Source organism: Malurus melanocephalus, unplaced genomic scaffold (assembly GCF_030028575.1).
Source record: "Malurus melanocephalus ecotype Western Australia unplaced genomic scaffold, MMel_1.1 scaffold_277, whole genome shotgun sequence".
Lineage (NCBI taxonomy): Eukaryota > Metazoa > Chordata > Aves > Passeriformes > Maluridae > Malurus > Malurus melanocephalus.
Window position 1 is genome coordinate 746,629 of NW_026623509.1, and position 14,076 is coordinate 760,704.

At 38.4% G+C, this 14,076-nt stretch overlaps 1 protein-coding gene across 2 annotated transcripts in view; it reads right to left on the reverse strand.

The window, feature by feature from the left end:
• The window catches only part of SLC10A7 (solute carrier family 10 member 7), a 134,915-nt gene that overhangs the window by 27,172 nt on the left and 93,667 nt on the right, over positions 1 to 14,076 (reverse strand). For both annotated transcript variants that reach the window (XM_057376317.1, XM_057376316.1), the window contains one exon: positions 5,938 to 6,021. In XM_057376317.1, coding sequence (XP_057232300.1) covers positions 5,938 to 6,021 — 84 coding nt within the window. The remainder of the gene's footprint in view (positions 1 to 5,937; positions 6,022 to 14,076) is intronic.

Genomic DNA, 14,076 nt, shown 5'->3' on the forward strand with positions numbered 1-14,076 from the left:
ATCTGTCAGGAAAATACAGCTAGACCATTTCCACCTGTCTGCTCAAGTGCTGGACATACAAAATAAAAAATGCAACCAACAATGTAACTCATTAATGTTCATTATTAATTGAACTAAATAGGGCAAAGAGCTCTCCCCTCACCTTATATGGAATGGAGTAATTTCTGACATTTGTCATACAGTACCTATTTTTAGAAGTATCTAGATCTTTAACTTACTTGTTTATTAAAACCAAGAAATAAAAAAAACACCCCAAAAACAAACAACCCAAAGGCCCAAAACTCCACGGAAATGGATAGGAAGTCACCTTTTCTGYTTCCATTATATACACAAGAGTGTCTCTTGGTATTTACATCATTATGTAAAATACATCTTTCCTGATTTTACCACCTCTTTTGGACTGATTTCCTCTTTAACATAAGTWACAGTAGTTTTACACAATAAACAAACAGAGCAGAAATGCAGTATCAGTATGTTCTTCTAAACACCTSGGAAAAACACCTGGGGCTTCACCAACTCCACAAAGAAACACAAGTCACCTTTTCCTTGKGTTGAAATACAGTAAACAAGCTGAAACTACACTGGGTTAACACCACCCCTAAAGGCAGCAGTTACCTTACGTTTTTTGTCTTCTAAGGTATGATTCCTATGGTCTGCATTGCAGTTCACACACACAGACACTTCTGCACGGCAGAACTTGTACCATTTCAGCCAGATCCTGTCCCGATAATTTTAGAGGGATTCTGCCTGTGTGAAGGCATGAATTCCTACCTGTTCCTGAATACTGCTGTGAAGTTCCAAACTATGTGATGGTTCATCTGCTTTCCGAGGATAAACAAATGTCAAATCTACTCTTATGCTATAGAGTGTGCAATATGGTTTTTTTTTTTCCTGAAGATGGGGTGGGAAAAAAGGAAGTCCTGCAATCTGAGGGGAAAAACAAAATGTAAAAGTATCTTGTTTTCTTCCCTCAGCCTACCAAACTCCCCTAAAAGCTATCTTACTCCATTATGTCAGTCAGTTTACTCCCAAGAGGTAAGTCCTGACACATACACACCTTTAAAATAATGTTTATAAAAACCACATGAGGCYATTTTCAAAATTAACTTACACAGTTTGGGGTAATTTACAGCTGTTACTTTAAAACTTTATAAACAGGTGCAACATGACAAAAATCTGAAGGGTGCCTGCAGCAGCAGTACATGTTTCCTTCAGATTTTGTATTCTGTGGAAACTAGGCACTGTTCCCTGTTTGAGTCAGGTGTTAGAAGGGAGGGAACTGTGCTCTGAAGGGTGTTTATCTGCTTTTTTGGTCTTCTGCAACAAGCTCCTAGAAGAGTTCATCTACCCTGTAGCTCCCCTGGATTTGGAGGAGAATTAGGGCTACTTCTGTGTGGATTAAATTTACAAGAACAGAAAGATTTGACATTGTTCCCCTTTTGATAACAATCCTGGTAATTTTTGTTTCCCCCACTCACTATAATACACYTTAGTGAAATCATACCTTCTACTCCTTATCAACTGCCACCTACCTTTCCCTTTCCCGTTCTCATTCTTTAAAAATAAATACCTTGCTAAGCTTTTTAGTTTCAATTTCACTTACAACTTGTATTGCAACATAGCACCTTTTTAGATTTGTGTTTATAAGCACACCTCCCAAATGCTGATAGGGCTCCTCTGGAACATTTTGGGCAACGATGCAGAAGGCACTTAAAACCCTTTACTTGTAGGACATCAAGATTTTTCTGTGTGTGACTAGATTCAGTGAGAATTTCTGTACAGCTGGTTTCATTTTATAGATTTGGGAAGAAGAACTACACAGAATCATAACATTAATTTTAGCTTTAGTTAAGGTCTGTTTAATGTGAAGTGCCCACTTTACRCTGGCAGACAAATTACCAATGGGGCAACTAGAGAATGCATGAATGATAATGTACAGACAAGCTTTTTATTATTTATTCATAGAAAACAGTGGGTTTTGGTGTGCTGCTTTGAAAAATGTTCAAACTAGTAGAATATAATGAAAGCACAGTGAAAATTCTATTTCATTAACATTTAATCATAAATCGCTCTTTAATATAAAACATAAAATAAAAGTCTGTCAYAAGCACTTAGGTGTAGGGAATGGAGAAAGTCTGCAAAAAGGGGAAAGGAAACAATGCAGTAGGTTTCACTGTTCCTGTTATCTGTCACTTCAGAAGAAAAAAATAAGCAAAGAAACAACAGTCTCCAGCTAAATCTCACAACCAGTCAGGAAGAAACTGCTTGGATATTTCTGGACACCTCATATTTTGATGGCTAAAAGTATTACCAATATCTATGGACAGGGAGACGATTGCAGCAAAATCACAACAGCTCAAGAGCAGCAACCTTAACTAGGATTCTGTTACCCAGATAAAAAATACTCAGAACTTCAARCTGCCAAAGTGCGTTCAAAAATCTTTTCCGTGAAATATCTATTACCACGTTTATTATATAACAAGTATTCTCAATTTCCCCTTGGAGGTATACAAGAGTGATGCACAAATAACAAGCTCTTACCCACTACAGATCTTCAAGGCTTATAGAAAATTAGATCTTTATAAAATACTATAGATTATGTCCCTTTTCGAAATCTGTCAGAGGGGTCTTATTAGTTACTCTATAAATACAAATGCAATATTATACGATCAATAYTGATTTGAGTAACATCAGACTGTCAATTAGCAAAACACATCTGTAGACACTGAGGACACAGGCTACAACATTTTTTAGGTTCAGACAACCTGCACATCTCTGACAAGGAACAGAGTGATTGTCCTTATTGGAGATCATCTATCTGTGAGACTCGGTGCCTTTCTGATAACATATCTTCCTCCTTAACAGTTCTTTCGTACCCTAAAGAATGGGCCACCACCTGAGCAGAGCCTGTACCTGCAGCCCCTTACACATTTCACTGTCAGTAGCTAGATGAGCATGTTTGACTCCTGTCAATAGTAGTTCTGAAATGCTGAAAAAATTGTAGAAAATAAGCATCAATTACGCTGTTATGACTTCTTTCTCCCAGCCATTATTAAAAATTCTGACAAGCCAGCCAAGCAACCAAAACTGTTGATACATTTTGCCATAAAGCAAACAAAAAACCCCAAACAAAACAAATGTAAAAGCACCTTCTCATCTGCTTTGCTTGCATCCCAGGGGCTGCTCAAACAGCCAGCTCTGCAGCCTACTCAGGAAATGAGCATTTAGGCAACACAGGTTTTCTCAGAGGCAAGTTTTTTTTAAAGGAAAATAAAGCCCTTAGAGAACACTTCCTTTAAGCTGCCTTCTCTGTTTCACACTGATGTGGTTTGAGCATAAAGCCCCCGCTGATCACAGATGAGTTAGGCTGAGGGGAGGCAATCCTCCAAGCAGGCAGGTTTCAAGCTTGGCTTTTTTTTTCCTCAATCAAACCCTTGGCTACCAACCAGGTAACCAAACCAGGCATCCTTCCACTGACTTTTCTGCTGAACAGTATGGCTGCATGTGGTAAGGAATTGATGTTGTGGGTATGAAATGATAAATTAGAATTAATTGCTGAAGCCATCATTCAGCAAYTGTGGCCCATTATCTCCCAACACATGTGAAACCCCAGAGTGAGTGACCTGCGATGCACAAACACGTCCCTGTGCCACATGTTGGGCAACAGTTCCCTAATGAGTCAGTGGTGGCTCACGAACAAAGGACAAAAATTCCCACTTAATTGGAACAGATGAAGGGAGAGGAGACCTGTCACTGGATCTCCTGGTATCAGTCCTTTGCCTACTCATTGTTTTTCCTGATTCCTGCCCATTGCTTTTGGATATCCACCTTCRGAAATGGCTTCTATTCCTATCTGGGCAGGCTGGTTTGCCTTTGTACAGCTCTACCTAATCAAGAAATCAATGTAAACTACTGGCATTTCTGATCTGTAGCTATCGTTGGCATTTCTTCTCTTCCACCCTCAAACATATATAGTCAAGGACAGTAACTTCAGAAACAAAACCTTTATGCTTAGAGGAATATGAACTATTTCTGTTGACCCTTTACTTCCAGAAACTGCTTCAAACACTTTTAAATCAGAATAATCCTATTCCTTGTTGAAATATATTTATAAAAAAACCCAGAATATTAATTTGTCCTTAGGTTGCACAAACTTTAAGATTCCCTCTTTTTTCTTTCTGTCTTTATCAGAAATCCTAAATCCTATCTCAGTTAAGTCTCATGACAATGCTGATTTGGACCTAGTGATCACACAGATCACTTATTTCCTTATGCCTACTGCTCAATTCATGATTCTCAGCTGTACCACTTCGTACAGCCGACAGAACACTCAGCTCCAGCAATTAGCTCACATATCAATTTCTTGTGACATCTTTCCAAAGTAACATTCCATTATATACACAGATGAAAGTCCTCTAGAAATTTTGCAGTCACTTTCTTTAACAATCTACCATCATCTTTGGTTTTATTACATTGCCGTACAGACGCTGATACTTCATGCTTCATACTTTATTGCTAAATATGTTGTCATGCATTTGTTTCCTACAAATTTCCACCTAAGGCTTCCAGCTAACAGTTTCCAGTTTTTGGACCTTTCAGAAGAGGATGCAAGTACTTTTTCTTGTCTGCTTTTGGTGGACACTTAATTTTGATGAGGTAAGTACTGTGTACTTACAGGCAAGTCAATCAGCAACCATTTGTCCTAATTAAAAAGGAAACTCTTAGGCATTTAATTCAAAGCAGGAGAGTTCAACAGCCTTCAGGGACACAGAGGTAATACCCATTTTCCATATGATGTGGTTACAGAGAGGTTACACAGGTGCTGATGCTGATGGCTACTGTCATGCTTACCATGCTCATCCTCTATTACACTCCAATGGGGTTTTTTGATCAAAAGAAATAAACTTCTGTAGGAATTCGGTAATTTACAGTACGTGCCAATTTTGAAATGTGCAATTTTAGTTTGATACAAGATTAACTGTCCTGTGCAGCACAGGCAATGACAGGTATTCTTAACCTTGTCTAGGGTGCTCCTTTGTAGCCTCTACTTTCATTTCCCTATATTTTAACCATGCCTTCCATTTCAAAGTCTGCTTTAGGCTGACAAAATTCAGAAAGTCCAGCTGAACCCGGAGTTCAATTGGATGCTCCAATGAGCTTCAAATCCCATCGATATTCCCTCTGTGCATTCTGAATGCCTGAGAACAACAAATACTTACAAGTAAGAATTAGACTTAAGGTGTTTTAGTGTCCAAGAACAGTGACAACAGTTCTGACAACTTTTGGTCTCACTATTGTGATTTCCCACCATGACACGAGGGAAATAATAACTAATATTAACATTTGTGCACAAACAGCGACTACAGAGATAAGGACCATAGAAAAACATGATACAGAAGTCCAGTAGAAATACTTAGAAACTGTGCAACTAAACCTCTTATTGCAAAGCATAAATAAAATGGCCTGAGCAGCCTTAATTTCATGATTTCTTAACTTGTGATGGTTAGCCTTTATATTCTTATTAATGTTGAAATGTTTTTTTCACTCCTGTAATTATTAATAGATACTACACAGGGAGGACTTTCTTCACCCCTCAGGCAAGGGGTATGTGACAAAAGGACTATGTAGCATTCTCAAAGCTCATTTGTTTGGGGCCGGAATTTCTCACAGCCTGGGCTGCCATTTTTCCCACTTTATGYTCAGGAGCTCCCTCCTCACTCTGCAGCAGCTCATGTTTGTGGGAGTGAGGGACAGATGCTCAATCTCAACAAAGATCAATGTGGCTCCAGGGAGCACTGTAGCATCTTTTCCCTRATATTAGACTTCACTATCCTCAGGCTGTTCCTATGTGGCAGCTTATCAGGTTGCCAGTCTGTCTTTAAGATAGCTCTCTTTATTTTGTTTTTTTAAATAAGAATGTATATTTAAAAGACATACCTGTCCAATAATAAGAGGGACTACAACAGTCATAAACAGCTGCGAGAATATGGATGTAAAAGGCACAGAGGAGGATGATCCCAGCTGCAAAATAAAGATATACCATTAACACTGCACTTTTTCTTAGTATCTGCAAATTTCATACACAGACATTACACATTAGCATGCATTTTATTTTACACATAAAAAACTGGGAACTACGTGCACTGGAAGTAGCTGYACACATGTTTAATAGTTAAGTCACAATAAAGCATTTGGTGTTCCACAAAACAGAACTAAACCAATCCCTGATTATTTTATAACCTAGAGTAATATTTCCATCAATATTTATTTAATTCAAAACCTGCTACACATATATGCCAAGTAAATTATATAAGCATTTGTAGGATGATAGTCTAAAGAGACAGGGAGTGAATCTTCCCAACTAAACAGTTAGCTCGACTTACTTTACCATTTATACAAACATCAAGCAACACAAGTCAGTGTAGTTATTCCAATAAATAAATGAAAATAATAAAATAGTGAAGGCAACATTCACATGTTTTATTTCAATGCTGTTAAAAAAGAGATATACTGAAAGTAWATTACTAATTTTTCATTAAGACTGAACTGACAAGCTTAGCCTTCAAATGGATGATCTCTCTAACTACAATTGTAAATGCTAGAAGTATTTTTTTTAAAATGCAGGTAGACAGCAGAAACACACACCGTCAGTGGGATTTTTGGAACCTGCTTTAGAATGCTTAAGAAAATAAACAGTATTTTTTACATTTTGACGGGACTTGTTTTAGGCTAGGTAACTGAAAAATTTAATTTAATGTACTTTAACACTTMTTTAACAGCAGTAAAATATGCATTAAGAAATACACACAAAAARACTGAATAACATTGTGAGTGTTTCCATAGACAATCACTTGTTTCAGAGTGAGGTAAATGATGCAACATTGAAGTTTTCRCAGATCCACTCTAATTTAAATTTTGCACTTAATTTCAGAGATTCTCAAAATAACAACGAAGTTCAGAATCTTTTCAGCTCCATCTAAATGATGCTGATTTCCTGAAACATTCTTACACACATCATTCTCATAAATTACAGTCAAATTGAATTATACTTTGGAGACTTATGTCCCTTTCCAAGCTATCTTCAGGCATGATGGACAAGGTGATCATGCAATCTAGTAACTTGCTAAAACTCAGCCTTGAAAAAAAAATGAACATATGGCCATACAAATGGGTTTGGCACAAAACAAGATTCTCACAAATTTGAGTAAAAGAAAAATTAGAAATTTCATATACCAAATTATTTTACTTTGTGCAGAAATGTACAACTGCAACCTTTACCTACAGAAAATAATCTAATGAGAAAACACCAATTATAGAAAGCACTTTTGGAGTGGTCTACTTGTATAAGCACTGCTTTTTTATACGTGTACGTTTGTATGTGCACCACTTAAGAAATTGGCTAACAAGCCTATGGGGGATGTCTGTGCAATGTGATCTTTTGGTGCAAGCAAATGGCATCAGGTTTTGTTTGTCCCTTTTTGAATACATTCTAGGTGGAAAGCTTCAGGAGGAATGTACTGGAATAGACTGTTCCCTACGTGCTACCTTAACTGGTAACATCACCTAAGACTCAGTCTGGCCACTTAAAAAATTACAGCATCCCATCACCATCAGCTCCAACTTTAACAACRTGGGCACAGAAGACACTTGGAGGGGACCAGAGGATGATGTCCCAGCTGAGAATTTTGGTCTGCACATAGGGACCAAGTGAGAACACTGAGATTAAGGAGTCTAAATTTCCAACAGAGTCAAAAGGGAGAAGTAAAAGCTTACATGGGAAGGTTCAGATCACCMACAGGAGTACCCAAAGTCTGGCAGTGCAGCCACACTCCCAAGAGACACCRGGCACTCTGAGTGTTTCCCTACAGAAAGCACAGAACTCCATCACACCACTCATGATCTCCTTGTTGTTTTAATTCTTGTAAGGATCTTCTGAAATTTTAAACAGTTCATAGTTTTTCAAACTGTATTTGGACTTATTGTTATGTGCTGAGGAGCTAAAAGCATTACTTACTGTATATTCAAGGAAACATTTCCAAGTGAAAGTAAGATTTTTAAACTTTAAAATCTTGTGCCTGGGCCACAGAGGAGTGAATCCAAGCAAGCAATCTGCATGCCAGGACACTTGCACAGCTTCACAGAACTACAACACTTTGGCAGTGACTCYTGTGCTTTTCTATAAAAACATAGATTGGACTTTGCTCACGACTTTTAAGTTTTATGCTCTGTGGATGCATAATCAGTTTCTAAGTCTGGAATGGAAAACTATTCAACAGCATAACACGCTGCTGAAAAAGGCACAGTCTTGCCAGCTTTTTAAAATATTACTTCAAATGTACTGTCTTCAAATTGTGAATTTTTAAGCACTTTATGTTTACATGAGGATATGTTCTGCTTTGGATGTGTGTTTTTGGTATTTGTTTTGTTGTATTTTTTACACAATTAAAACTGAATCAAAGGTACTGAATAATTACATCTTCAGACTTCTAAATTCTGCTTCCCTTCTGTGTATTTTGGTAATAACTTCAGTGGTAATAACTTCAAAATCTATCTGTGAGATTATGTCTACCAACTCTTTTTAACACTTTYTAAAGGTAAGTTTGACATTGTGAAGTGATTGTTGCAGGCTATTCTGGACAACAGCACTGTAGTTARAGGTCTATTAATAAAGTCAGCTCTGCTTTAATAGACTCACTTCTCAAAAAAAGGTCCTAAAAGTTCTTGCTTGGGAAAAATAGTTTTCACTTAAATAATCTGTGTGGTTCCAGCAGGGCAACTCAGATAAGCAGAAAGATAATTCCAGGCAAATCTTCCCAAACAATTCTGTCACCATGCAGTACTTCAAACCTGACCTGCAGCATTCTTGCTAATTTAGTCCTAGACCTTTCTTCTCAAGAGACTGCCTGTTTTAAAAAAACCTGACAAATTATTTAGTGGGCTTCTTTATGAGTTTGTGGTAGCAACATTGGCTTATCCTTAATTAAAAGGCTATATTTAACTGCATATGGTAAAAAAAAACAAAAAGCCAAACCCAACCTTCCTTGAATAAAACCAAGACAATTCCATCTCCCAGCCTAGACTGTCTCCATGCCAGATGCTCCATTCTCAGCTTTCTGGCAGCCCAGGCAGGTATCACAGTTGGTGTTCCCACATCTGCACTGCCAAGGACTCCGAGGAAACACACATCCTCCCAGTCCCTCTGAATTCCAGCCCAGTGACCAACGTGCTGCACATATTGGAGCAGGCTGTCCTTTGGGGGAGGCTTTTACTCTCTTGCAATTAATGCTTCCTCAGGTTGTGTCTTTGCGCTCTTCACACACCATCAACCAGCTTCAGCCTCACTGTTGAGCCCAGAGGAGGAAGTGAGGCAGGGGTAAAAGAGGGCAGAACTGATGGGGAGAGGCACTTCTGGCTGCTATCTTCCACGAGATACTCAATTTTAAGCTTTTCTTTACTCCATTCGGCTGGAAAGTAAATGAGATCCCTCTCTGAGGGATCCCTCTGAGATCCCTCTTTAAATTCTATGTATTGTTTCTGGTTCCTCCCATCCAGCCCAGATCCAGCTGCCTCAGAGGCCTGCCTAGACCATCCCATGCCCTGATCTCTTTACATCCTGTTGAGGATGGCAGRCCCTTAACAAAAAGGACACRGAAYACAATGAACYYTTGGAAAAGATGTGGWTGGGATCCAGTTTAGTGATAAAGGSMMYKAACAGGAGTTAGCMGCTGACCAAAGCCCTTCCTTGCTCTGGACACTTTCCAGAGCCCTCATCCTGAGCCAGTCCTTGTATCACATTCCAGTACCAGCAGAAGAATAAGCACATGGCCCTCAGCAACCCAGGTATGTGGCAAATGGAAATGCCTTGCTGGGAACACACTGCCATGGGCAGTAATGATGAGGCTCTGGGACRTGGGCAGCAGTTGGAAGAGCACTGATGTGCTCCTGTGAGTTCCACAGCCCTCCAGATTTCAGGTAGGAGGTCAAAAGGTCATTGTTACACAACATCTGAACAGAGCTGACAGATCAGTGGGGTATCCTTCCCACCCCACTGCTTTAAAGGCACTCACATGCAGAGCATTTGAGTAAGGCAGAGAAACYGTGTAAGAGATTCCAGCTCCCAGCCACTGAGCAGGAGTCATTGATCTATACTGAAATAATCCACCTTGAACASGTGGAAGGGAAGGGGAGGCATAACACAGAGAATGGAGTTTCTATAGAACACGTTTAAACTTTAAAACACAACTTTTAATTATGCCTGTCAAAAACTGCAAATTGTCTCCTCCCTCAGAAAGGGGCTAAGCTACAACAGAGATTGCTTTTGCAACCATGTATTTTAACAGAGATCTTTCACTGTTAACTCTTTTAAATTAAATATAAGTCCCTAGTTCTGCTAAATAACTAGGTATATTTTGCACATTCTTGCATATTGTCTATGCTTGTGTGGCTGTGGGAATTGATTTGGCACAAATAAAAATGTATCTAGCTGTCTACATATACCCTCCAGTTCTGTTGCCAAATAAAAAAAAATCAAAGTTTCACATTCAGAAGTATGGAAAAAGAAAAGCTGACAATCTTGGCTTTTTTTTTTTTTTTTTTTTTTTTTTTTTTTTTATTTCCTGGCTTGGGCAACTGTAGACTGTATATTTTGGGTTTTCCTTGTTAAAGTGATCACAGATGCCTAATATCCTTTGGGTTCCCCTATGACACATTAAACACCAAGCCAATCCAAACAYACCTGTGGATTTTAAAGCCTTTTATGGAGCTGTAAAAATAACCATAGGTATTCTTCATCTGAAATACACCACAGCTACTCTTCCACTTAACCATGGTGCAATGATCTTGAGGGTTAATGTGCAGAAACAAGATCAAGTTTACAACCCAGAAACACCTAAATGGGAATTAGATTTATACCCATGGAGAGCTGGGACTTAAGGACTAGCATCCAAAAATTCTGCTGTAAACAAGGAGGTGACTAACTGCAAAGACATACATTAGTAAATACAGGGTAATCAAGAACCATGAATATTATTTATCCATGAAAAAGAAAACTGTGATGCACCAGAAGAAATAAATCAGTCCAGGCAGGGATGCTTGAGATTTTGCACAAGGCCTGGATAAGCCCTTGTAAAGCACACTGCAAAATTGTATAGGATTCATATTACCTGGGCTGAAGAAGGAATTAAAACTAGAGCAGATGCACAAAACATCTCAGATTAAGGGATTTGTTTTATGAATTTAAAAATTAGAAATGCATGGCTTGTTTAGCCTAGCTGACTGAAGGCTGGCAAAGACAAAGTCTGAGCCAGGGTGATAAATTTCAGAGAAGTGCTATTCAGATGTATAACAGTGGCAACAAAGACAAATGGATTAAATACCTTTAACCAGTACTTACTGAAAATTATAGTTTTCTTTTAATCAGAGACACTAGTTTCTAGTATTACAAGGGTGAAGGGAGAGTAAAAATCCTTTCTTTTAGGTTGGATCATGCTCAGTTTTGAGGTGAATTGCATAGCATGGAAAAGAGGCAGATTGGGTGAGTCAGGATGGGATCCTCCTGGTAGCCTGAATCTATGATCCTAGTAAGATGTGTGGTTAACTTCTGCCCCTGTTGAAGCAGAAAATCTCCCTTAGTGTTGCACAGATGAAAATCTCAAGAAAAGCACTGAGAAAAATCTACAGTATTCTGTGTGTGCCTCAGGAACAGGGAAGGTCCCTACAATTCTCTGTTACTTATTCCAATTTAAATAACAAAGCCATAAAAGGTGAATGGGGGAAAAAAAAAGAATAAAATGTTTAAATATTTCACAGCAGTCATTAAAAAGTTCYGGTTAATTGTAAGGAGTTTGGATCAGATCAGGGTATTTTGTTTTCTCAATGATTWAAGAAGAAAGGAAACACTGAGGTAAATAACCAGGTAGAAATAATGATGCACTTTAAATCTTCCACATGAATGAGTTGATCTGTTAATAGCTAATGCACTCTGCTGCTTCCCCTTCCTTCCCCCCTCACTGTAATCAGCCTTTTGTCACATACCAGTGAAATCCATTAGCTGCAACTTCCTTATCAACTTCCAAGGCTTTCCAGCTACTAAGATATTTGCATATTTAACAACTCATTTGACTGGTATCAACTCTCATTTACTATGTGCTTGAGAAGAAAAACAAGGCATAGTGTGCAGAAATTCTGTTTAAAAACAAAAAAGTACTGACAGCTCCTTTCAATAAACAGATTTATGTGAATGAATGGGATTGGGGTAGACTTGGCAAAAAATTTGAGAAGTATCAACAACTTTTGGACCCRTATTTTAATTTAAAGATTTTAAGTACAGGGGAAAGCTCTTCACTATTTAAAACAGCTTCCAATTTCACTCATATCCTTACTCACCACTCACTTTTCTCTGTGCTACTTGCACAGAATTTCCTTCACTTGTCTACTCCTGAATTCTTTCAGTGGTGTTACTTTGTAGTACTTATGACATCACCACTACAACGCCAACATAAAAATAAAAATTCAGAAATCCAGAACAGGAGCAAGCTGATAAAGCCTTGGGAAGATCCTGTTTTGACACAAATGTCATGGTAGTCYTCACTGGTAAAAGAGCTAACAGGGGAGTAATGCCTGACAGTCACACAGAGGGTTTGCCAAGTGTATCTTTAAAAATATACATGAATTTTGTATTGGGTCTTTAACATTCCACATTAACTGCTTTGCATGCATGCTTCTGAAGCATGTGAAGAACATGAAAATGTAAATATACTGACTTATCTCTAACATTTTTTGATGGCTTTCAATAGAAGTACATAGATTCACACACTTCAGATTTTTGTTRGTTTGATAGCTAACCTGGCTGTGCTTCCAGCAGCTGAAGACATCACATCTGTCAGACACTGAGTGTCTCATCACCAAGGATAATAACAAGAAGGTGGCAAAGTTGGGAGACTGTGCCATAACAAAAAAACAGCACCACGTTTGGCTCCAGCAGGAGGGCAGATGACTGACAGCTTGTATTTTGATACCCATTACACTCAACAAAATCACAAGCTTGTGTGGCTGGGCAGAACTGCCAGTCCATGTGCTCAGCCAGCTTTAAGGACAGACAGGGTAACTCTATCCCAGTGTGGCTGGGAAGCCACAGAGCAATTTCACCTGAGAAAGGTAACTCTGCAGCACCTCTCAGTACAATATCCATGCTCATTCTGTTTCCACAGCAGATCCGAGACATGACCTTGCTGAGGTATCGGCCTGGCCTCCATCCCATGCAGTACAAAGGCATGGGARACCCCTCAGTGAAAATAAACTTGCCTTCATACATATACCTTTATTCCATGACCAAAGTTACAATCCAAGGGCACAGAAGTGATGACACAACTGCTGCAGAGTGCAGTGCTCCTGAAATACTGTATTTCAAACAAGATGTCATAAAAAGATGTTGACATCTTGAGGTTGTCACATTACAGCACTATTATCTTCACAGTATGACACCTTTATTTTAACTGTTTTTTAGCAATGTAAATGGGCCAAATTGCAGCATACATAAGAATTCAAATCATAAACTCYTATTAAGACTCATGTAACAAATACTGAAGGAAATAACTAAACTGAACACACAGAACAAATCATGTGATAAGTAAAAATGGACAGTCATACCCAAGTGTTTTACTTCCTCAGTAATCTTTTTATTGGTAGTAATATGATTATTTTCAAAAGCAAATTTTAGTCTACACTGCTTCTAGTTGATAGGTTTTTTTTTTCCCTCCTCAAATGCCTTTGAGAAAATGAAACTTATTTCTCTGCTTTAAAAATTTTCATTATCAAYCTGTTATCACTGGCTTCAGCTAAGTGTGCAAACTGACAGAAGGAAGATGGTCAGCCTCACTCTCTGAATGCTTTGGTACACAGCCTCCTAATCATTGTTCATGAAACAYTGCAGTATGCTGCATAGAAATATCAAACAGCAYAACCTCATGCTAACTTGAAACTGATTTAACTTACTTTGTTTCAACACTCCTGATTATCACATTTATGAACCATAATCAGTTATATACAGTTTACGGGACATTGCCCATTTGTAACATC